We start from the raw sequence: 23,314 nt of genomic DNA on the forward strand, positions 1-23,314 counted from the left end.
AAAGACCACCATAGCAAACTACAATGAATAACCACCCCCTAGGCTAGCCCCAACCTCTCACCACCAAAGGAACACAAGCGAACAGCAAAGAACCTGCACAAGCAACGCTGACATCAAACCCTACATATAGTAAGTAAAATAGAAACATCGCCACCCGACCCCCACACTCATCTCCCCCCCCCACCTCTTTCTCCCTTTTCTTCCTAATGTCTCAACAAATGAAATTGATTTGTAAAAATGTTACATTGTGGGGGGGGGGGGGACATGAGAGAGAGACATTGCACACTTTTGTAAATCAGCAAAAAATTTAATAAATAAAAAATTATTTAATACAAAAAATAATGTCTTAACGCAGATATGACTCAGCTTAAAGTTAAAGGTAAAGAGACCCCTGACCATTAGGTCCAGTCGTGGCCAACTCTGGGGCTGCAGCACTCATCTCACTTTATTGGCCGAGGAAGCATGACTAAACTGCTTCTGGCAAACCAGAGCAGCGCACGAAAACGCCATTTTACCTTCCCTCCAGAGTGGTACCTATTGATCTACTTGCACTTTGACATGCTTTCGAACTGCTAGGTGGTCAGGAGGAGGGACTGAGCAACGGTAGCTCACCCCGTCGACCTTCTGATCGGCAAGTCCTAGGCTCTGTGGTTTAACCCACAGCGCCACAATAAACTACATGGCGCGCGCACATCTGCCCTCCTACAGAGGGAAACGGGGTTGGGGGGGGAGGGGGGCTCACGAGGATTGCGCGGTGTAGCGTCGACTACGATGCAAGTCGCAGTCAGTTCCCCGTGCAAGGAGCCTCTCGGAAGATCGCCACCTTGCTCGGCACATTTCGAACCCGGCGCTTCCCCAGAAGCCCCAGTCCAGCCCAATGCTTCCAGGTCACAAACTACATTTCCCAGCATCCCTTTCTCTACAGCCCCCCCCCCTCGGTGTAAGCAACAAACCGGGCAGACCCAAGGTACGGGGAGCGCGCAAGTAAGTTTCTGGAGGAAACGGTGGGGTCGCGCGCGCTTGCGCCGTGCGCCTCCCGGCCGGAGAATGTGTGTCCCGTTACGCCCGCTGCTCTTTGATCCACTTGTCGCTTCCGCAGCTGCCTCGCCAGATCCCGGCTTCTTTTGCAGCTGCCTGTTGATCGAGTCTCTCCGCTGCCTTTTCTCTTCGCTGGTGCCATGAATAGACAAGAGACGTCGTCGTCTTACCAAGAGGTATTGGGGTCGGGGGTCGGAGCCGTGGCGGCGATCTTGCTCCGAATTCGTCTTCGCGAAGCGCGGCCGACGCGCCGCTTTCCTTTCTTGGCCGATCTGAGCGTTGCGCGCTCCGGAAAGAGCCTTTGCAGTTTCTGCTGCTGTGGCAAACCAACAGGAAAACTTAACACAGCCGGATCCGATGCATGCTTACCGCTCCGTACAGAGGCAACTGCACCAACCGAGTCAGACCGTTGCCCCATCTAGCTCAGTATAGCCTACACTGATTGGCAGCAGCTCTGGGCAGGAGTAGCACTCAGCTCTGCACCCGGAGATGCCGGGATTTGAACCTGAGCCCTTCTGCGTGTAAGGCGGGCGCGTTACCGCTGCAGTAGAGCTTGCCACTCCGTTTGCAATAGGGCTGCAAAACTACTACAGGCTGCCATCCTCTGTGTATGCGTTCAGTATAATGTATCCCATTGAGCAAAGAAGGGTTTACTTCTCTGTGCGTGGAATTGCTCTGTGCAAGCAGCAGTTTATAGATGAAAACTGCTGTTGGTTCCCCGAAGTCAGGAGTAAGACTAATTGAACTCAGTGAGACTTGCTTCCGAGTAAAGCATGCACACTCTTGCACTTACGTTGAGCTCAGTGAGACTAGCCTCTTGTTCTGAGTAGGAAACAAACACGCGATTCTGCACAAAACCCAGGCACAAGTTTCTTGTTTGCCAGCGAAGGCACTGCAGGAAAAGCGTTTTCTTTGCTGTGCACAGTATTTCCTCATCCCCGCTCCCCCGCCCACAGCACTTTGCTGACTTTTTCTAGTCCAGATGGCAAGAATCAGAAGTGGGAGCTCTGCTTAAAACTTCAGGACTCTAGCAATTGATTCATAATGACGGTAATAATAGTATAATAATCCTCCTGATGAGCTGAGTGCTATCCTAGAAGGCAGTTGGTAATAATGAGCTCTTAATTGTTGTTGTAAGTGATCTTATTATATGCTCAAATGTAATGCCTGCTGAGTTCAGTGGGGCTTAATAATAATTTTTTATTAGTAGTAGTAGTGTTGACAGGACTCTTGCCTTAATTCTCTTCCCAGTTTGCAACCTAGCAGGGTCTCTACATCAACTCCAGCCTTTATTCTTATATTTAAATGTATAACCTCCCTCCGTTAATTCTGATTCTCAGAATTCTGTTTAATGCCACAGAGAAAGATAGCCGGACCACCAAGTTAAGTCCATTTTGTAGTGTCAACAATGGCCTGTTTTTATTCCCCTGAGCGAACTTCTGTCTCTCTCTCTAACAAAAGGATATCCTGCAGACTCTCTCACAAGTGCCCTTGAATCATTTAATCGTTTTTCTTTTCTTCTGGAGCCCATATCACTTGTGTTCATGCAGTTAATCTGGCAGGAAAGGGAGGGGATGGCTGTTGGTGTAAACAAACCCTCCCAGATCTCACTTTTAAAAAAGCATTTAAAGCAAATCCAGAAAATTGGTTATCTGTTTGAATGTGCTCTGGTATGGTGCTATTAAACTGGTCTTAGCCATGCAGTGAAACTCCCCCACTGTCCTGCTGCCAGGCCTTGAAGGTTTCGCCTGCTTTGCATATCAATGTACCAGCTGGTACAACTGTAACTCTGGGCTCATGGCAGTTGCCTTTGCTTCCCCTTCAAAACTGCAGATGTTGAGAGAGCTCAGCTCATTCAAACGCAATTATAGCATGCCTTACTTGTGGGGGGGGGGACATTAGCAGGAGAGCTGTGATACAGCCCATAATAATAATACTATTAACAATAATAGTACCATTCCCAGGTTCTCTCCCAAATTCCCAGATTCCACAGGGGTTGTCATAGTGAAATCAAGTAAAGACTGATGCTTCGAGACAGGAGCTTGATGTTATACACGAGTCATAATTTAACAGATTCTTCCCAGAAATCCAGGTGAAATGGGGGGGGGGCAGGAATGTGGGCTGGCATTTTGATGTGTGGATTGGGGGGGCACAATAAACACCCACCTAGAAGCATTTACTGTGACAGAAGTTTATATGGGCTAAGTCAGGGGTCAGCAAACTTTTTCAGCAGGGGGCCGGTCCACTGTCCCTCAGACCTTGTGGGGGGCCAGACGATATTTTGAAAAATAATAATGAATGAATTCCTATGCCCCACAAATAACCCAGAGATTCATTTTAAATAAAAGGAGACATTCTACTCGTGTAAAAACACCAGGCAGGCCCCACAAATAACCCAGAGATGCATTTTAAATAAAAGGACTCGTTCAACTCATGTAAAAACACGCTGATTCCTGGACTGTCCGTGGGCCGGATCTAGAAGGCGATTGTGCCGGATCCGGCCCCTGGGCCTTAGTTTGCCTACCCATGGGCTAAGTGATGCCAGAAATAAAATGTGTTGCTTTTTAAGGTGATACAAGACTCTGGTTTTTGCATTCACTAATGCAGATGAAAAATAATTCTTATATTTGCTCAGTGCCAAGCGACCTGCAGTCCTCCAAGATGGTGTTAGGCAGTCATCAGCCACAGCCAGTATAGCAAATGGTCAGGTATGATCACAGATGTAGTCCCATGACATATCAAGGGCCACTGGTTTCTGCCCTTGAATTAGGTAGTACAGATGAATAACAATAATATCCTTTATAAACGGGGACTGCAACAAAATGTTATAACATGGGAATGCTTCTGTCCAGGATGCCAGCCAGCCAGGGTTTGTGGCCTGGGATTCTGATGAGAATCCCGAGGGCCAAGTAGAGAGGTTTAGGGGACACCTTTGGCTCCCAGGCCTGAGACTCCCTGCCATTCTAATATATTCTCAAGATGCTCCTCTGTTTTGGAAACTACAGGTTTTATTCATTTTTTCAAAATATTTTGAAACGTCCTCACATGTTCAGCTGCTTTTGTGATTTTAAACCTTCTGGGTTAAGTGACCTCAAGTGTTAGTGTGGTTGCCATTTTGCTCTTTAAATGGACTTCGAAAGAAATGAAATAAAAAAACCCCAAAGGTTCCCTGAAGGAGGTTAATATGTGTTGAAGAAGTAACTAATATATAAAAGATTTCCCTGCTTCCCTAAACATTCTGTTCGGTCTTTGGCCTCTTCTGGGAATTTTAATTTGTTAAGGGTGACGACTGATGAGAGTTGGCAGGAGACACCTATTCCCCACTCAGAGCTATTATTCTCAGGGGTTAACCATCAATGCTTCCCAGTGAACTCTCGATATTGTAGCTCCACACCCTTAACAGACAAAACAGACCCCTAACAGACATGCTAGTGGTGGGCAAAAGCGGAACAACAGATAGGACTTATCTTTGTACAGTAGGTTACATTTCAGCTGTGCCAAAGTGCTCCAGGAGGGTGTGGAGCAGGACTCTTGAGCTGGTATGTCTTGAGGAGAAGGGGTTCAGGCTAAGGAGAGTCCCAAGGGCCATGCGGAAAGACCCAGAGTTCTCCAGTTCCAATGTACTTGCATGTGTGAATTCCCCGGGATTTTAGACATAGCCCCATTGAAGCCAATGTGAGTAAACAGCTTAAGTGGCTTGTAGATCATAGCTTCCCTGCTGCCGCCGCCTTGTCTGACATCTGAGTAAATACCGAAATAGGACACACCTGAAAGCCACCTGATCGCTTCAGCTCACCTGCTCCTAACAGTGTGCCAAGGCTTATGTGCCAGGGTGATCAGTATTCATTGTGGACTGCAGCCATGCACTCATGTACACATGTAACAGCCGAGAAGCCTGTTGCATGCATTGTCTTCTCAAGGGTGTGGAAAGCAGTGCTATGTCTTTACTAATGGGACCTGCAACAACTTACAGTGCTATGTCTTTACTAATGGGACCTGCAACGAAGTGTTGCAGTGTGGAGAGCTTCTAGTTAGGCCTCTAGTCAGCTAAGCATTCCATTCCTCCTCTTCTGTTTTCCATTCAGTCCCCACCAGTTAGCATTCTGTGGCCACTGATCAGGCTCAGTTCTCATGGGGCTACTTTTGGCTTCGCTCCTTTATTCCCCAACCTTTTCGTTTGTACTTCTGCAAACCTTTGGGGTTTTTCCAAGAAAAGCTGATAACTTCACTGTTGCTTGCTTTAGTTTTGAGTGCTGTTTATCCGCTTGCAGGGGTGTTGAAGTCTTGCAGTAATAGCCTTATCTGTTTAAAGAATACAGTAGATGTAGCCAACATGGTGCCAGGTAGCTCAGTTGGTTAGAGCATGCTGCTGATAACACCAAGGTTGCAGGCAGCTGCCTATTCTTGCAATGCCAGGGGGGTTGGACTAGATGATGCTCAGGTTCCCTTCCAACTCTACAATTCTATTATTCTATTATTCTGTGGTGTCCCCAAGATGCTGCTGGCCTACAACTCCTGCTGTCCCTGATCGTTGGCCATGCTGGCTGGGGATGATGGGAGTTGACCTACTCTGTGGGTTTTCCCCTTTATCAAAGAGGCAGATCTTGACAGAGGCTTCAGGGGCTTTTGAAAAGCCTTGACCCCACCTCTGACTGGACGAGCGACCCTTTCTCAGGTTGAAGGTTTGGTTGGTGCCCAGTTATATTTCTGGGGCTGTGGTAGTCAACTGAACTGAACTGAGAGCCAGCGTGGTGTAGTGGTTAAGAGCGGTGGACTCGTAATCAGGTGAACTGGGTTTGCTTCCCCACTCCTCCACATGCAGCTGCTGGGTGACCTTGGGCTAGTCACACTTCTCTGAAGTCTCTCAGCCTCACTCAGCTCACAGAGTGTTTGTCGTGGGGGAGGAAGGGAAAGGAGAATGTTAGCCGATTTGAGACTCTTTAAGGGGAGTGAAAGGCGGGATATCAAGACCAAACTCCTCCTCCTCCTCCTCCTCTTCTTCTATGTTTTCATTTGCAAAAACAATGACTTAAATAAATAAATAAAAACAGCAACCAATTTTGTTTGGGATAGGGAAGAAGTGGAACGAGCCAGCTGCGATCCGTAAGGTTGCTTCGGAACGCCAGGAGACAAAAAGAAAATTGTGGATAGAGGGAAGGAACAAAAGGAAGCAGAATCCTTTGTGCTTTGCCTTCAGTTATTTTCCTTTCAGTTATGGGATTAGATGCTGCGCGGCCTGCAGGGATCATGTCTATCGGATGTGACAAGCCTGTGACATTGACAAAAATGTCCTGGCAGTTTGGGCCTTGCGCTTTGAGTGATGGCTTAAGAAAGTATCTGGTCTGTTTTGTTGCTTTGAAAGGTGTTCAATTGCCTGTTGTTCTGAGCCAAAGGATAACGTAGCAGTGGCCTGAGGATTAGGTTGCTGTTCCTTTTGGTGGCGATGGGAGGAAAGGTGTTCGTGCTACATTCACACACGTGCTGGAAGCAGTCAGATTCTTCCTTACGTGCCTGGGAAATCCCTCCGCCAGCAGTTTCAGGATTTGCATACAGAGGGACAAATCCAGTCTTTTTGGTCGTGAATGCAAGATAGCAGGCGCATTAGAATGGAGAGACTGGGAGAGATGTAGACAGTCCATTGAAGACTTTGCAGCCCAAACTGGAGCAGTAACCAATGCCGTTTTAAAGTTTTATCAGAAACTTCCTACTCCATTTTCTCATTTTCTTCCGCAACAGTGAACACCAGAAATTGGCTTGTTCTTTTTTTAAAAAAACCAACATCACCGTTTCTCAGCTTTATATAGCAGCCTCTAGATCCAGCATTAGAAGTTGGATCTGCAAGAAATGTTCTGGTTTGTCCTCTTCAACAGGAGTGCTCTTGTTCAGGGTTCTAGGCAGTCATTTGAGAGAGCAGCTTCCAGTCAATGCAGACAGTACTGAGCTATATGCACTAATGGTCTGACTCAATGTAAGGCAGTTTCCTATGTTCCTTCCACTCTTTTACAGGCGCATGCACAAACACATACTCGGACACTATGCTTTGCCAGAAGTGTTTCCCCACCCCCTGTACTCAATATTCTATGACTACTGAACATGCTCAGTACTCATTGGGCTGTTGGTCTTTTGCCTCCACCGTTTCGTTTTAATTTGTACCTCTGAAAATTCAGGGGGCTCCCCTAGCATTGCTGAGAGCTCCCTTTCGGTTTCTCAGTGGCTCCATTTTGGCTCAATTTCTGTTCTCATTCACCGCCTGAGGTTGCTATTGGAGGGAGTGCTCATTCATGCTTCCCAGTCCATTAGCAGCCATGAGCATTCATGGAGAGGCAATTTAGAGCCGGGTTGGCAAACCTCTTTCTGGCTGGCAGTACCGATTCCCCTGACCCCCGGTGGGCCAAATTTCACAGGTAGGCAGGGTTGTGTGATTAACACTGTACAGAGCAGATGCAGCAGGGAGGCTGTAGCATGAGCAAGTGTAGCCTGCTGAGTGTGTGGCTTGTGGTTGAATTTCACCTGCAGGAAGAACAGCTTCTTTGCGATGTTCTGGATCAGCTCCTCAGATACATCTTCAGGGTAGAACTTGGTATGGAATTTGAGCCGCTGTAGAAGCTCAGGGCTGTACCCACTACACAGATCTGATTGTTTCCGTATTTTATATTTGTAGCTGAGTGAAGATGTGGAGCACGCAGATGCAAACTTGGAACCTGCAGAGGAACAAGTAGACAAAGAGGATCTGGATGATGCCAGCTCAACTATCCTTCCAAGTGAGATCTACTGATCCTGTGTAGCTGGATATTACATGTGCTTGTATGAGAATCTTGGGGTCCCAGCCCATATTGTTTTCTGCTGACAAGAGATATTGCAGGGATGCATGTCGCAGGGTAGGGGCATTTCCTGTAACAGGTGCAGGAAAGCCCCTCTTGAAGGGAGTTCTCTGTGATAGAACATGTGCTGAGAGCAGCAATGCCTGGTACAGTTGTACCTCGGAAGTCGAACGCCTTGCAAGTTGAATGTTTTGGCTCCTGAATACTGCAAACCTGGAAGTAAGTGTTCCGGTTTGCGAACGTTCTTTTGGAACCTGAACGTCTTCTGCGGCTTCCGATTGGCTGCAGGAACTTCCTACAGCCAATTGGAAGCCGCGCCTTGGTTTCCAAACATTTTGGAAGTCGAACGGACTTCCGGAACAGATTCCGGTCGACTTCCACAGTACGACTGTATTATGAAAAAGTGAAGCACCTCCATGAGGCAGCCAACACTTGCCTTCGTCAAGCAGCCATCATTGCCTCCATTAGCCAACCATCACTTGCCACCAGCTGGTCCCTCTGCAGCCTCCTCTCCCTACATGGGGAGAAATCAGTCTTTGGTTCTTTCCTCCTTAACATGGGGCATATTTAAATTCTGACACCATATGTTCCAGTGTGAGTTAAAAGTCTCAGATTAATGTTTTCTCCAGTCCTAGACAGCAACAGCCCTTCGGTGCGTTTCAGCAAGTCCTGCCTGAAAAACGTCTTCTCGGTCATTCTCCTCTTCATATACCTGCTGCTCATGGCTGTAGCTGTCTTCCTGGTCTACCAAACCATTGCCGACTTCAGGGATAAACTCAAGCACCCCGTGATGTCGGTCTCTTACAAGGAGGTGCCCTCTTACGACGCACCTGGTAAGATTGGAAACTGAATGATGAGTTTTCCAGGGTAATCGGGCAGAGTTTGAAGTTGCATTTCAGGCTTCCACAAATCTGCAGCTGGCTGCCCTTTTGCTTACCAGCTCTCGGGCTTGCGCATTGTTGGGTTGTGGGACCTAGGCTGCCTTTGTAGATGTTTAAGCCTTATGCAGTTAAGCCAGCAGAAGCTGCTTCTGAGGAACACAAGGAACCCTCATTTTGTGGCTCTACAGACGCTGGAGGTTGCAGGTGCCACTTGTTGAAGCCACAACAATAAGCGGGGTTTTACCTATTCTGTGAAAACATCCCCTTTTATTCAGAGCTCTTAAGTGTTGCACAAGATTCAGGACTACCTTAGAAACAGCAGCCCCACGCAGGGTTCCCCACTTCTTGCCCTGTTAATACTTAGTAGGAGATTAGAAGCTGCTTTTTCACTGAGTTATGATCTTGGTCCATCTAGCTCACTAAGGTCTAATCTTGCCAGCAGTGGCTGTCCGTGGTTTGAGTCAGCAGTTCATTTCCAGCGCAACTTTCCCCGTGGCCTGACATCGTGGCACTGTGTGCTGTCCTCGCCATCATTGGCTGCTTCTTGTGAGGATGGGAGTGTGCAGTGAGGACCAGACACATGGTAGATTGCAATAAGCATTGCAGAGAAGAGGAAGAACTGGGCGTGGGAGCTGTGGCTTTGGGTAGCCATGGACAGACTTCCCCTCCATGAATTTGGCTGGCAAATGTTTCTTGTAATTCTTCATTCTCCTAAGCATCTAAGAAGAATCCTGCTGGATCAGGGTGAAGGTTTGCGGAGGGAGGCTCTTAAGTTGGTTAGTGCTAATGGTTCACAAATCAATGAGGGGAGGAGTGGGTCCATATGTTTTAAGAGAAGCGATTTCGAGACTGATGCATGAGAGACCTTCCACTGAGCTTCCTGTGCCAGGCAGTTCAAGACCTGCTTTGGCCTTTAGCTAAGGCCATCAAGCAACCAGTGACTTACCAACTTCAGGAGTTTGGGGTTGAACTAAATTATCTAAATTCATATCAGTGCTGCCTTGATTGCCCTGGTGGATGATGTGTATCAGGAGAAAGACTGTGGGAACTGACATACCGATTTCAGTGGCTTGATCCCCTTGGCCACAATGTCTCTCTGAGTTGCCTGCATGGAATAGGAATGTGTGTGCATGTGTGTGGAAGAAACTGTTTTATGGCATTTCCTTTCTCACCTGTCGGGTTCCAGAAGGTGGTGCTGTGGCATCCTTTTCTCAGCAGCCAACAAAATCAGGGGGGTTGCTTGTGGAAGCTATTGATGCCCACAAGTTAACTCCGGATGTTTTGGGTCCTTTTCTCCCTCTGTAAAAGCCAGTCCCCTTTCCCCCAACAATCTCTAACATGACCAAGTAACGGAACACAAGTTGCAGCTATGCAGACTTCAGTCTTAGTGGATGGTGCCGTCAGCCATCTTTCTCTGCCCCCAGAAGGCCTTTGGCAACGACACCAAGTCACGACACAGTGTTGTTGCCATGGGGCATTCTGTCGCACGAATGCTGTTGAGGGTGCTGAGGACAGGGAGATGCACTGTCCTGCAAAAGTGTAGAAGGAGGGGAAGAATCTCAGCCTAGATTTAATTGTCTTTCAATTGTTGGGGGACTCTGGATGCTGGGGAGAGATTTTTCTCATCCCTATGATCCTTTGTCTGAAGAAGCTAGGGATTGAACTTTGTCTGCATGCAAACTTCGGACTGTCTGCCAATGTGCTATAAGGCTGCTTCCAAAATTTGTGGCTTTTGTGGCCAGTCTGGCCTAACATTCTACCCATCCTGACTCTCGCACCACATTCTGTGTGATGTGTAAGCAATGCTGTGTCTGTGATGGTTTTGCAGCAGTCCATGGCTGATCCCGTTCATTAGAAATGTAACATTGCTCTTCCAAACAGGTATTGCCCTCTACCCAGGCAAGGCTGAGCTGCTGACCTGCAAGCATCACTTACACAATTACATCCCACCTCTGGTAAACCCTGGCCAGCCAGGAGAAATTGAATGCACTACTCAGAGAATCAACTACACAGATCCTTTTGCTAATGGAACAAAGGTAATCATTAAGAGGAAGGACTCAAGTCAGTTGGGAAACCCTTGAGTGGTTGCAGTCCCACCATCGGACAGGGTCACTTATCTTGGAATGCCACTGCGTAACAGAGCGGGGAAACTGGCTGGCTCCAGTTTATGCTTTAGCTGAGATTCCTGCATTGCAGTTGGTTGGACTAGATGACCCTAGTCATAGACCCAACTCTATGATTCTGTTTGAGACAGCTGTCATCATAGCTGCTGCTAGAGAAGGGATGGGGACCATCTGTGGTCCTCCAGATGTCACTGGGCCCTAACTCCCATCATCCCTGGCCATTGGTCTTGCTGGCTGGGGCTGATGGGAGTTGTAGTTCGCAGAGTTGGAGGGAGCTTTGTAGGCCACCTGTTCCAAACTCCTCCTTGATGCAGGCAGTCCAGAGCTATGGCTTCCCCAGCAGATGGCTGTGTCCAGTCTCTGCTTGAAGACCTAATCAAGTGCCTGTTAATTATAGAGGAGCCCTTCCTGATGTTGGGGCAGGTCTTGGGAGCGACTTCTTTATGCATGATATTTAACAGAAAACGATAGCACATGTATTGGAAGTGATCCGCTGCAGGGATGCTTCACTTTGTAACTTAAGGGTTAGTTCTGGAGGTGTTGATGTTTCATTTAGGTTTTGTTTTGAAGTATTTTTTATTATGATTTGAGTTTCCACTGAAATGAGGCTGCATTTTAATGTTTTTATGTTGTATTTTAATCTTGTTTTTTAAGCCATATTTCAATAAATTGTTTTTATATTTGGTGTTAGCCTCCCTGAGCCCGGTCTTGGCTGGGGAGGGCGGGGTATAAATAAAATTATTATTATTATTACTACTACTACTACTACAGTGGTGCCTCGCAAGACGAATGCCCTGAAAGACGAAAAACTCGCAAAATGAAAGAGTTTTTCGTTTTTTGAGTTGCTTCGCAAGACGGATTTCCCTATGGGCTTGCTTCGCAAGACGGAAACGTCTTGCAAGTTTGTTTCCTTTGTCTTGCAAGTTTGTTTCCTTTTTCTTAAAACCGTGCATTCACTTCAAGGAGCAACTCATAGCACGCGGTGTGGTAGCCTTTTTTGAGGTTTTTGAAGACTTTGGTGATTTTTGAAGCTTTTCCAAAGTCCGTGCTTCGCAAGACGAAAAAATCGCAAGATGAAAAACCTCGCGGAACGAATTCATTTCGTCTTGCGAGGCACCACTGTACTACTACTCCTGTAGCTAACATAGGAAAGTGAGGTTGGAGGGTGGAGTGGCTTACTTGGTGCCCTCCAGAAGATGGGACTCCAACTCCCATCATCCCTGACCCCTGTCCTAACACCAGAAAATATCCTGATCAATCCAGAGATACTCATATTGACACAGGGTGCAAAGGTTCCCCTTTGTTCATCTTACTCCTCTTCCCACGTGTCTCCTCTGACTGATCTTTTTGTTCGTAGAAATTTGCGGTGATTGTCGAAGGACCTCGTGATGTGAAGCAGCAAGAACTGGTGTTCATGCAGTTCTACCTCAATGAAACGGACCAGGATTTCAGCGCAATAGACTACCTTCTCTTTTCTTCATTCCAGGATTTCCTCGAGAGGTACAGCTGCTCTCCTCATAATTTCTGTTCAGTAAAGAGCAGCGTGGTTCGAGTGTTGGACTAAGGCATCCCTGGTTCAGATCCCCGTTTGCCCGTGAAGTTCACTGGCCAATTTCTGCCTCTCAGCCTAACCTACCTCACGTGAGCGGAGAAAAGCAGAGAGAAACATGTGTGAGCCCATGTTCCCTCTCAGTGATTCTTCCCATCCACTGCTTGCTTTGGAAGGAACTATGGGAGCTGGCTTCACACAGTCATGGGATGAATTTCAGGGGGTCCCCTGTGGTACCTAAAGACCACCAACCCCCTACATTTCCTGAACGAAAGAAGGGAAGAAACCAATGGGCAACTTTACAGAATAGATTAAAAAGAAGAGCTAGGATTTATTGAGTAAAAGGGGGAGGGAAGGAAACAAAAGGAACAACTCTGGTGGGTATACAGTGCACAGGTAAGTCTTTAAGCAACCAAGCAGGAAGAGGATGGAGTCCAGTAATTAAGACTTAAGTGATCCACAGGTGAGCAATCAGTTTCTTCCACTTGCCTCATGAATACCAGAGGCTCTCTGCTTCTGAAGACTGCTGTCCATGCAGATGGAAGGCAATGAACGGGATGGTGCAAGCATGCTTGTCCCTGCTGACCCCTCCTCATGTCTGTACAGGGCTTAAAACAGGCATGGCCAAACTTGGCCCTCCAGCTGTTTTGGGACTACAATTCCCATCATCCCTGACCACTGGTCCTGTTAGCTAGGGATGATGCGAGTTGTAGTCCCAAAACAGCTGGAGGGCCAAGTTTGGCCATGCCTGGCTGAAGTCAAGCAGGATTGGTCCTCTGTGCTGGGTTGCATGCAAAGATAAATTCATGCCTCTAGGCAACGGAGTAGCATGCGATCCGTATACACAGGCCTTAAACTAGACTTTGAGAGTCTCTCTTTGAGGCCCTGCATCTAAGTGAATTCTGTGTAATGGCCTGCTTAGAAGTGTTCCATGTAAATTAGGCTTAGCGTGAATCATACTTGAGAATCCTGCACTTCCTCTTTTGGGTTCCCCACACAGCGTATTTGGCTGCCTTGGTAACCCACAATTAGCCGGAGAATGTGGAGGCTTCAGAAACTGTAGTGGGTAAGATTGAATAATTAGGAGGCCCAGCCGAGCCTGGTAATGGAGCAAAAGAAGCTCTGCAAGACAGTCGAGGGGAAGCATTTATATTTCCATCGGAAGCCTCCTTGAGTCAATAACTTCCATGGAAACTTAAGTGGGAGAGGAAAGGAACCATCTAGCAGTGATATTAATAAAAGCCCTTTCCTGGCTGCGATTCTTTATTTCTGCTTAGTGCCAACCCCCACCCCTCACACACCCTAAAGCACAAACCTTCTGTTGTCTGCAAGGGTTTGAAAGCCTGTCCTCAAGGGGAAAAAATTAAAATCCACATTAGGGCCATCCACCTCCATCTTGAGTGAGTCTCATGACAGAGTGAGGGACAAGGCTGAAGACATTCAGAGGGGAGTGGGAGTAGAGGCAGGATTGAAAGAAAGGAAAAATGAATGATTTTGGTCCAGAACAGGCACTCATCTATATTAACAATGCATTAAGTCTCCAAGGAATGCACACAATTTTCATTGGACCTTTCCTTTAGTGCTAGACTCAGCTAGCCATTTCCCTTCTGGCTCTAATTTTTTGGTCATTCTTCTGCCTTGGGAGGCAGCTGAATATTGACTGCCAACACTCTCAAGCCATAAGGACTAGAAACGTGCTTTATTCTTAAATGAAGGTGGAGATTCCTCAGGATGCTGAATTCTCTTGGATTCACAACAACTTATGGGCTTTGCAAGTATGTGTTCCCTCCCTTGTATCTTTAGCCTGCTGCTTATGCCAACTTAAAGCAGAAATAGTTTAATGATTTCGGTACAGTGGTACCTCGGGTTAAATACGCTTCAGGTTACAGACTCCGCTAACCCAGAAATAGTACCTCAGGTTAAGAACTTTGCTTCAGGATAAGAACAGAAATCGGGTTCTGGCTGCGCGGCAGCAGCAGGAGGCCCCATTAGCTAAAGTGGTGCTTCAGGTTAAGAACAGTTTCAGGTTAAGAACTGACCTCCAGAACGAATTAAGTTCTTAACCCGAGGTACCACTGTATTTCATTTATATCCTGTCTCTCTTCTCCAAGGAGCACAAAGTGGCCGTGCATCCTTTCTCCTGCCCACTTTATCCTCACAACAACCCTGTGAGGTAGGTTTTATGCCGAGAGAAAGGTGACTGGCTCAAGGTCATCCAGTGAGCTTCAGTGGTCCCCCAGGTCCTAGTCCAGTCCTCTAACCACCACACCACACTGCCTCTCGTACAAAACTGTGTTAAATTAAATATTATTATGTTAAATTTTTCTGAAACAGCCGGCATGATTTCATGCTCACATGAGCTGCATAAGAAATCCTGTTTGAATTTATAGTCTTCTGGTAATGGTTTCTGCTGTATTGCAACTCCCCTTTGCCAGTGCAATTCCCCGGGGTGCATCAAGTTTCCTTCCTTTTAAAAAACCATCCTGTTAAAGAACTACAGGCCTTGGGAGAAGAGATTTGCAGGGTGTCTGTGTGTCTCCCTCCTAACCCCTATGCCCAGACAAGAGATCTGCCATTGTGTTCCTTCCTGGACACCTTTGCAGGGGCTGATGCTGGGTCTGTGCACAAGGTGCTGTTAAGGAGGAGGTTACCACAGCTTATAGCTAGGGCTCCCTACACCAGGGGTTGGCAAGGCTTACCGGGCATGGGCAGGATCACTCCCGCGGAGATCCTCTGTGGGCCGGACTGGTGCAGAGTGACACCGGAAATCACGTCTGTGCATGCAGCAGTGCCAGAAATCGCTTCTGCGCATGCACAGATGCCAAAATTTGCACCTGCACAGAAGCGTTTTTCGATGTCTGGGCATGCACAGATGTAATTTCCAGTGTCTGGGCATGCGCAGAAGCGATTTCTGGAGCCGCGGAAGAGAGTCCCTGCACCGCGCTGTGCCGGTTTAGCGGAGCGCATGGGGACTCGCTGAGCGGGTGGCTCAGTTCGGGGGCAGCTTGTGGGCCAGTTAAACAGCCTCCGTGGGCTGCTTCTGGCCCATGGGCTTTAGGTTGCCAACCCCTGCCCTACAGCTTTTACAGCATCCAGCCCAAGGAGATTCGTGTGGCAGCAAAGACAGCAAGGACTCTGCAGCCGTTGCTATTTATGAAATATGAGCCTCATGCTGCCGGTGACTATGCAGTGGATTATTACCAAGCTGTGGAAAATATATATATGTATCTGTCAGAATGGCTCTTCGTGCGAGTTAGGCTAAATGCCTTGGAAGAACACAGAATGGAAAATCGATTTCAGATGTCATGGAAGAGTTGACTGCCGCAACTCTCATCTCCCTGCTGTTGGTGTGCCCATTACGTTTGTCTGCAAATGTATTTCCAGAGGCTGTTGTAGATGACATTCCATACAGGGGCTGGAATCTAGAGGGAACTCACACCTCATTGGTAGTGGGGAGGGATGCTGAAGGTCATCTGGGACAACCCTCTGCTCAGTGCAGCATCCCTGACAGATGCTTGTCCAGCCTATGCTACAGTACCTGCAGTGAAGGAGAGCCCAGTATCTCTACCTTTTTCATGTTTTGTACCTACGCGCTTCCAAATTTCAGGTGCTCTAGGCCTGGCTGTGGTTATGTAGCCACCAAGGGAAGCCACTCTGCATGTGTTTCAAGGCATTCTCATTGTGAAATCACATCTCACAGCTGCTAGAGATAAGCCTTCAAAATGTGCCTTTTCAGTTTTATCTGACAAGAAAGCGGTCACTGTAGAATTCCACTTAAGTGAATTCAAGACTCAAAGAGCGTGTTAGCTAAAAGACTAAGCTACAAGTCATGAAGTATCGAGATCTGCCTTCTGCGTGAACTCACTGCCTTAGGCAGACTCAGTTTCTCATTCCCACATCTGCAGTATTAGGATAATAGCACTGCCCTACCTTAGGAGGGCTGTTGGGATGCGGGTGGCGCTGTGGTCTAAACTACTGAGCCTCTTGGGCTTGCTGATCAGAAGGTCGGCGGTTCAAATCCTCATGAAGGGCTGAGCTCCCGTTGTTCTGTCCCAGCTCCTGTCAACCTAGCAGTTCAAAAGCATACCAGTACAAGTAAATAGGTACCGCTGCAGCAGGAAGGTAAACACCATTTCCATGCACCCTGATTTCCATTACGGTGTTCCGTTGCGCCAGAAGCAGTTTAGCCATGCTGGCCACATGATCTGGAAAGCTGTCTGGACAAATGCCGGCCTAAAAGCAAGATGAGCATTGCAACCCCATAGTCGCCTTTGACTGGATTTAACCATCCAGGGGTCCTTCACCTTTTTTTACCTAGGAGGGGTATTGTAAGGATAATACGCACCCTGAACACTCAAAAGGACTTAATGTTAAGTATAGTTAATTAGGGGGTCTTCTAGCAAAACCGATAACCAAGGCCTATAAAGCCAACACCACCACTTGCTAAATTTCCTCACCACCAAGGTAACAAGTGGTCCTTACAACAGAACTTGTCGGCTTCTTTTCGTTTCCCAAACTAACACTACCTCCTTCTACCGCAGTCCAAACAAGCCAGGCTTTATGAAGGCCTGTGAGAGTTCCTACTCCAGCTGGAAGTTTTCCAGTGGTTTCCGAACCTGGGTCAAAATGTCTCTGGTGAAAACGAAAGAAGAAGATGGCCGGGAGACGGTTGAATTCAGGCAGGAGGTAAGGAGGCAGCAAAACACAGCTTTCATTGCTGGGGGTGGGGTGTTCACACCACACAGGTTCTCGATTCCGCAAGCGCTTTCTGCAAGATGTAGTGCCACCTCGTTCTCCTTCTGCTCCCATAAGGGACACGGTGCCAGAGACTAATCAGAGTGACAGAGGATGCAGCTCAGCATTTGTGCTTTAGTGACTCTTCATCCTGCACGTTCTCTGTCCTTCTCGTGCACTTCCCACTTCCCAGAGTGTCAAGAAGTTCATGGGCAGCACTTGAGAGAGCAGATTTTCCTTTTGGATTGTCGTGAGCTCGGGAGATTCCTGGTGCTTTCATAAGAAATCCAAAATCCACAGCCAGGCAAGGATGAGGACTGACCAAGTGATCAGAAAATAGCAAGCAGGCTTCACCTAAAACTTTTCCTCAGGAAGGATGTTAACCCAAAGCAGGGAGACAAGGAATGGCAAGGAAAGGAGAGACAAAAAGCCAGGCTGAGTGCTGTAGCCACAAGCTCTGCATTGCAGATTGATTGAATATAAATAGAGCAGATTGGAAGCAAGCAGGTATTGAACACAAGAAGCACACCTGTCAGATACTAAGAGCAAATGTTGCACAGAACTCTTGTTTAAATGTCTTGGCTCTCTTTCTCTTTAAATTCAACATGCAACTGTTCCCTCTTTGCTCCCTCTGCTTGCTGAAGGCTATGATGTTTCACAAAGATCAGAGAGAGATTCTCAGCCTTTAGGGAAGGTTAGTCTCTCTTGTTAAGCACCTGCCCACCCTTCCAGTTTAGCAAGGGCAAAGCGACTGGGCATAACTCCTCTCTCCCTCACCACCCGCCACCCCTCAGCTCCTTTGCGCTCAGTGCATTTCCGCCAGTGTCTTTGCATTAAGTAATGTGTCTGTGAAAAAACAGATGCAGCAGTTCCTGGGTCTCTCTTGCAAACCACAGTCAAAGGCATCCTGAGTGTAGCCAGGGAGCAGCACATGACAGCAGGCAGGAGTCTTGAGAGTCTTCAGTGATAATCAGTGTTTGGCTTTTGTTTCTCAGCGAACTGTGTGCATGAGTGTGTTATCTCTGTGGGTGGGGAGAACGGCTGCCCTTGGTCTCCAGGTTGTGGACTTCACTCTGCCCTTAAGAGATTCATCTCTCCCTTTCATAGATGATCTTACAGCACCAGCTCAAGACCTTGTGTTTTGTTCCATTTGATTTCATGCCCCCCCCCCTTTGTGCTCTGCTGTTGTTTTCTTTTACTCGGTGGTTTGAACGCATTTTCCCCAGGCGGGGGATGGTGGGTGGTGCAGGTATCGTTTTTATAAGACTTGGGTCACCTTAAGCTCCCGTATTGGAGTAGAAAAGGTAGGGTAACAAAATCCCATAAGTAAATAGTTACAAGAGGCAGCCATGAATGTCAGGCAATGGTTTCCTTTGTGAGCTGAATGAATCTGTTTTTTAGAATTCCCCACATGCTTCTGTCTTGACTCTGTAGCATGTTTGGAAAAAGCTACTTGTCCCTTGGAAGAACGTGATAAAATCTTAAATTTCTTTAAAAGTTCTTACATTTCTTAAAAAGTTCAGTGGTACCTCAGGTTAAGAACTTAATTTGTTCTGGAGGTCCGTTCTTAACCTGAGGTACCACTTTAGTTGATGGGGCCTCCCACTGCTGCTGTGCCGCCGCCGCACAATTTCAGTTCTCATCCTGAAGCAAAGTTCTTAACCCAAGGCACTATTTCTGGGTTAGCAGAGTCTGTAACCTGAAGCATCTGTAACCCGAGGTACCACTGAACATGACAAGAGGCAGAGGATGCTAGAAGATAAAGCTATCGATGGCTATCAGTCATAATGGCTACGTTCTGCCTCCTCTGTCAAGTTCTGCTTGCAAGCTTCCCATGGGCCTCTGCGGATGAAGGGTGGTATTAAAACTTAATAAATCACCATCACCATCACCATCTGGTTGGCCATTGTGAGAAAAGGATGCTGGGCTAGATGGACCATTTTCCTGACCCAGCAGTGTTCTTCAGTGGCAACTTCAGAGTGTGATTTTGTTCACTCAAGTCTAGCCTCAAAATGGCCCATCAGTTCGATATCCTTTGTCTTCTTGGCTTTTGGATTTTTAAGCCTTTAAACTGGGAATATGCATTCTGGAGCAGATTATATGACACACTAACAGCAAGACTCTTTCCCCCCTTGCCCTGTTGCCAGATCAGCGTGGTAAACTACATTGAACGAAGAGCAAAAGCAAGCGGCGACCAACTCTTCTTTGTTGTATTCGAATGGAAAGACCCTTTTATTCAGGAAGTTCAAGATGTGAGTAAACTAGATGCAAGGCTTCTGGCTTGTTTCTCTTAAAAAGCCAAACAGAAATGTCCACAACGATTGGAAATTGAGTAGATGGCTTTAATTGGGGTTGCTTAAAGAATGTGTGACCAGGAAGGTGGGAATTGGGATGCTGTATGGACTAGTCCCGTTCCCATGACAATGTGTGCCATAGCCATCTCTCTCCTCTGCTGTCCAAAACTTGACAGGCATGGGAAGGGGCTCTATGGGAGAGCTAGCATGGTGTAATGGTTAAAGTATCAGACTAGGATCTGGGAGACCTGGGTTCAAATCCCCACTGAGCCAGGAAGCTCACTGCGTGACCTTGGGCCACTCACTGCTTCTCAGCCTAATCTACCTCTTAGGGTTGTTCATAGAATTATAGAGTTGGAAGGGACCACAAGGGTCACCCAGTCCAACCCCCTGCCCTGCAGGGATCTTTTTCCCAATGGGGGGCTCAAACTCATGACCCTGAGATTAAGAGCATCATGCTCTATCCTAGCTTGGCGACTCTCAGCTTTAAAAATATGAGGATCCATTATGGAAGAGGATTGCATTTTGAGGCAAAATGTGAATGCTCACTACTCACTGCTACCTGCACATTCCAAAACTAGGTTAGGGTAACTTTTCCTTGACGCTAAATGTTATGTATATGTGAGTAATGTCATTGCTGTTTTTAATATGGAAGGACCACTGAAACGTGCCACCTTGAACTCCTTGCACGGGGTATAAATGAAATAAATACAGATGTGCCCGAGTATGTGTGTAGCTCTCCACACAAGCAGGAGCCCCTTGACCAATTAGCAGCCCCTCCCAAATGTGAATGAGCAGATATCTAATTGCATACAGCAGTGGTAAGCATACAGATCTTCTGCACATGGCAAGGGAGAAGAACGACCACCACTGGCACTGGGAGTTGGATTAGCCCACACAACTCCATGACCCCCTTTGTGTGTTCCATCAACACACGGGAGGAAGAAAGTAGGCTCTGTTTCATCTCCAGAAGCACCCACACTTGGCGTTGGCTTAGCTTGATGTGCAAACTAGACCTGTATGTAGGCTCCTGCCTCAATCATTGACGGTGAAGGGACATCCGACAGCAGGCTTGGAAAGACTGCTTGAAGCCTTGGTGCTTTTGGAAAATGTTCTTCAGAGAAACAGCTCTTTCTGTTTTGCCTCCAGCATTAAGAGGCAGTGTGGCTCTGAATACCAGTTACTGGGGAACAAGAACAAGAGAGAGCTATGAAACACAGTGGCAACTGGATGCTGGATCAGATAGGTCTTTGATCTGATCTAATCAGCAGGGCTGTTACATTCCTAAGAGGGCAATTTATTCCCAGCCCCTGGACATGGAGGATTGTGCATGGAGGAAAATGGTGTTGAGTGAGTGCAACTTTTCTCCCTCAGGTGGCTGGGATGCGGTGGGGGAGGCTGAAGCTATGAAGAGCCTTCACTTACAGTAACTACAAATCAAAATATTAGTTTAAAAACCTGCAATGAAGGTCAAAAATATATAGCTATGAGGAAGAAAACCTGCATTGTAAACTTACCTCTTTCTCTTTCAATAGATTGTCACTGCAAATGCTTGGAACATGATTGCAATTCTATGTGGCATTTTCTTGGCTTTGTTCAAAGCAGCTGATTTTGCCAAACTCAGTGTGAAGTGGATGATAAAAATCCGGAAGAGGAACCTTCAGAGAAGAACTCAAGCCTTGAACCACATAAGCTGAGGGCTGAGCGCTACTGAGTTTTCTGTTACACTGGGGAACACGGGTGGCCTGAGACTAAACTAGCCTTCAGGTACCTTGGACAGAAAAGCTGCAATGGCAGAAGGACAACTTGCTTAACTGGAGTACAATACACCGGACACTTGGAAGTTTCAGAAAACTGTATAAGAAGCTCCTTCTAAATCCATGCTCTTTTCTAGAAACCTGAGCTCCTTTGACTAAGCTCTGAACTTCTAGGAAGATTCCCAAAACTATATTTAACCCTATTTTAACAGAACTCACAAGAAGGATAGACTGACAGGGCCCTTAGTTTGCAGGGAAACAGAACCGGCCTCTTTTAAACACATTTCTGCCTATGTTGAAATGGGACGTCTGCCTCAGAGTTAAGATTAGTAAGTCATGTTGCATGCCCAAGGCAGTTTTTGTCTCTTGGGTCTTTAGTTAATATCTCAGGGGAAAAGACTCCAGCTTTAAGGGCCTACAGGACTTCTGGTTTAAGATATGCTGTCAGTCAGTGGGTGGTACTGTGCTAGAGGAACGATTATCTGATTGAATCTTAAGGCAGAGAAATCTCCCAAGCATTGCTCTAGCAGAGAGGCACACCTCAAAGGATGAAAGCATATTACTAGTAAAATTCTGGGCACTAGTTGTGTATTGGATCAGTGTTAATCTCTTAACTGACTCACACCAAAGTGATGGAAATTAGTATGGTCAACAGTGGCTGACTATATGGTATTAATAGCAGTTTCAGCCTTCGGCATTCCCTCCTGAAGGAGTATGAACTCCACAGTGCCTGCCTCTAATCCACATTCAACTTGCAGTAGCTTCAGGAGGACAGATAGACTAGATTGGCTTTCACTGAAGTTAGCATTGAAAGGGGCTCTCACCGCAAAACAGAAGCACTGGAATTTTATCAAGCTTTTCTATTGGACTAAAATGTATTTGTGTTCTGAAGATTTTTCAGTAAAATTACATCTGTCTCCTACACTTACCTTTTCAAACTATTCTTGTTGGTCCATTAGGCAAGGCCCTCCAACTTTCAGACCCCTTGTCTTGCCTGCGTGAGAACGGGGTACAGTTCTGCTGTGTGATAGTAATGAGAGTTGTGCGGCTGCAGAAGCAAAACTGCACACTGAAAAGCTAGTCAATATTAGACTAACATCTTGCCTTCATTGGTTCTACAACAACATGAGCAGAACCTAGCCAGTTAGTCAAAATGCCTAGAGAAGCATTGTTGACTATCTCAGTTGCCCACCATCATGAGAAATTCCTAATGGAAAATCTGTGCATATTTACAAACACTGTACACAAGGAGCCACTTCTGGGTTTTACTATTTTAGTGGTGGGGAGAAGAGTCAGGAAAGAATCCCCTGCGCCAATATACTACCACCTGACCTACCAGTGGCAGCCCAGCAGGTCTTTGGATTTAGCAGTTCCTCCACCTCCCTTTCATTTCTTATACCTTGTATTTTATTGTTTTGCTATTTGAAGTCCACAGAAATCAAATTGTGATGCAACAAAGGACAAATCCTGAGCTCAAAAGCAGATGGAATAAGAAGAGAGAATCCAAATCAGCTTTGGGTAAAGGCAGGGACAGACCTGAAGGGGGCAGTCAAGAGGGAGCATGTTACAGCAAATCGGTTTAATTGCATGTCAGTGGCTTGGGGGAGGGGGGAATCACAGAACACAGCTTTCCATGTGTATGTATCCCATGCCAAACTGAGAAAGAGATTAGCCAATGAAGTGAAAGTGAAACTAAGGATCATATAATGTAGGAGTAGCCTCATTTTGTCACCACAACAATTTCAGTTTGCCATATGGACTGATCCTCCCCTCTCCACACAGTTCTGGGGGTCCACAGTTCGGGGAGGGGGTGGCACATGGGGGAGGGGAAAATGCACAAGCAGAAGGTCCTTGCACAAGGCTACCGCTGATGGGACTCAGTTGAATCCCACCCTGTGTTCTCTGTACAAAGGCTCATTTAGAACTACACCAGAGACTTATGTACATACATTTCTTTTGCCAACTTCTCTCCTTTTCAGTTTCACAGCCCATGTTTTGTTCAGTCCTTTCACTATATTTTACATAAATCTGAATACCTTTCTTGAGAGCCCCCCCCAAAAAACAGCACAAGCATCCTTCTGTCTGGCATGGTAAAACTACAAAGATGGTAATATACA

The 23,314-nt window shown here is 46.8% G+C and overlaps 1 protein-coding gene across 1 annotated transcript; it reads left to right on the forward strand.

Annotated features, from left to right (window-relative positions):
• Positions 1 to 917: 917 nt before the first annotated feature.
• Positions 918 to 22,121, forward strand: PACC1 (proton activated chloride channel 1). Its single transcript, XM_081854957.1, has 8 exons — positions 918 to 1,214; positions 7,700 to 7,799; positions 8,489 to 8,692; positions 10,622 to 10,776; positions 12,221 to 12,363; positions 16,954 to 17,098; positions 19,294 to 19,398; positions 20,976 to 22,121. The coding sequence occupies exons 1-8, from the start codon at positions 1,179 to 1,181 to the stop codon at positions 21,135 to 21,137; spliced, it is 1,050 nt and encodes a 349-aa protein (XP_081711083.1). The 5' UTR covers positions 918 to 1,178; the 3' UTR covers positions 21,138 to 22,121.
• The last annotated feature ends 1,193 nt before the right edge of the window (positions 22,122 to 23,314 follow it).

The sequence above is a fragment of the Podarcis erhardii genome, assembly GCF_964252035.2.
Source record: "Podarcis erhardii genome assembly, chromosome: 3".
NCBI classification, from domain to species: Eukaryota; Metazoa; Chordata; class Lepidosauria; order Squamata; family Lacertidae; genus Podarcis; species Podarcis erhardii.

Coding starts and splice junctions, on each gene's coding strand:
- PACC1 (XM_081854957.1), top strand. CDS start 1,179: ATGAATAGACAAGAGACGTCGTCGTCTTACCAAGAG. Junction 7,800..8,488: donor CAGCTCAACTATCCTTCCAA/GTGAGATCTACT, acceptor TGTTTTCTCCAG/TCCTAGACAGCAACAGCCCT. Junction 8,693..10,621: donor GCCCTCTTACGACGCACCTG/GTAAGATTGGAA, acceptor TCTTCCAAACAG/GTATTGCCCTCTACCCAGGC.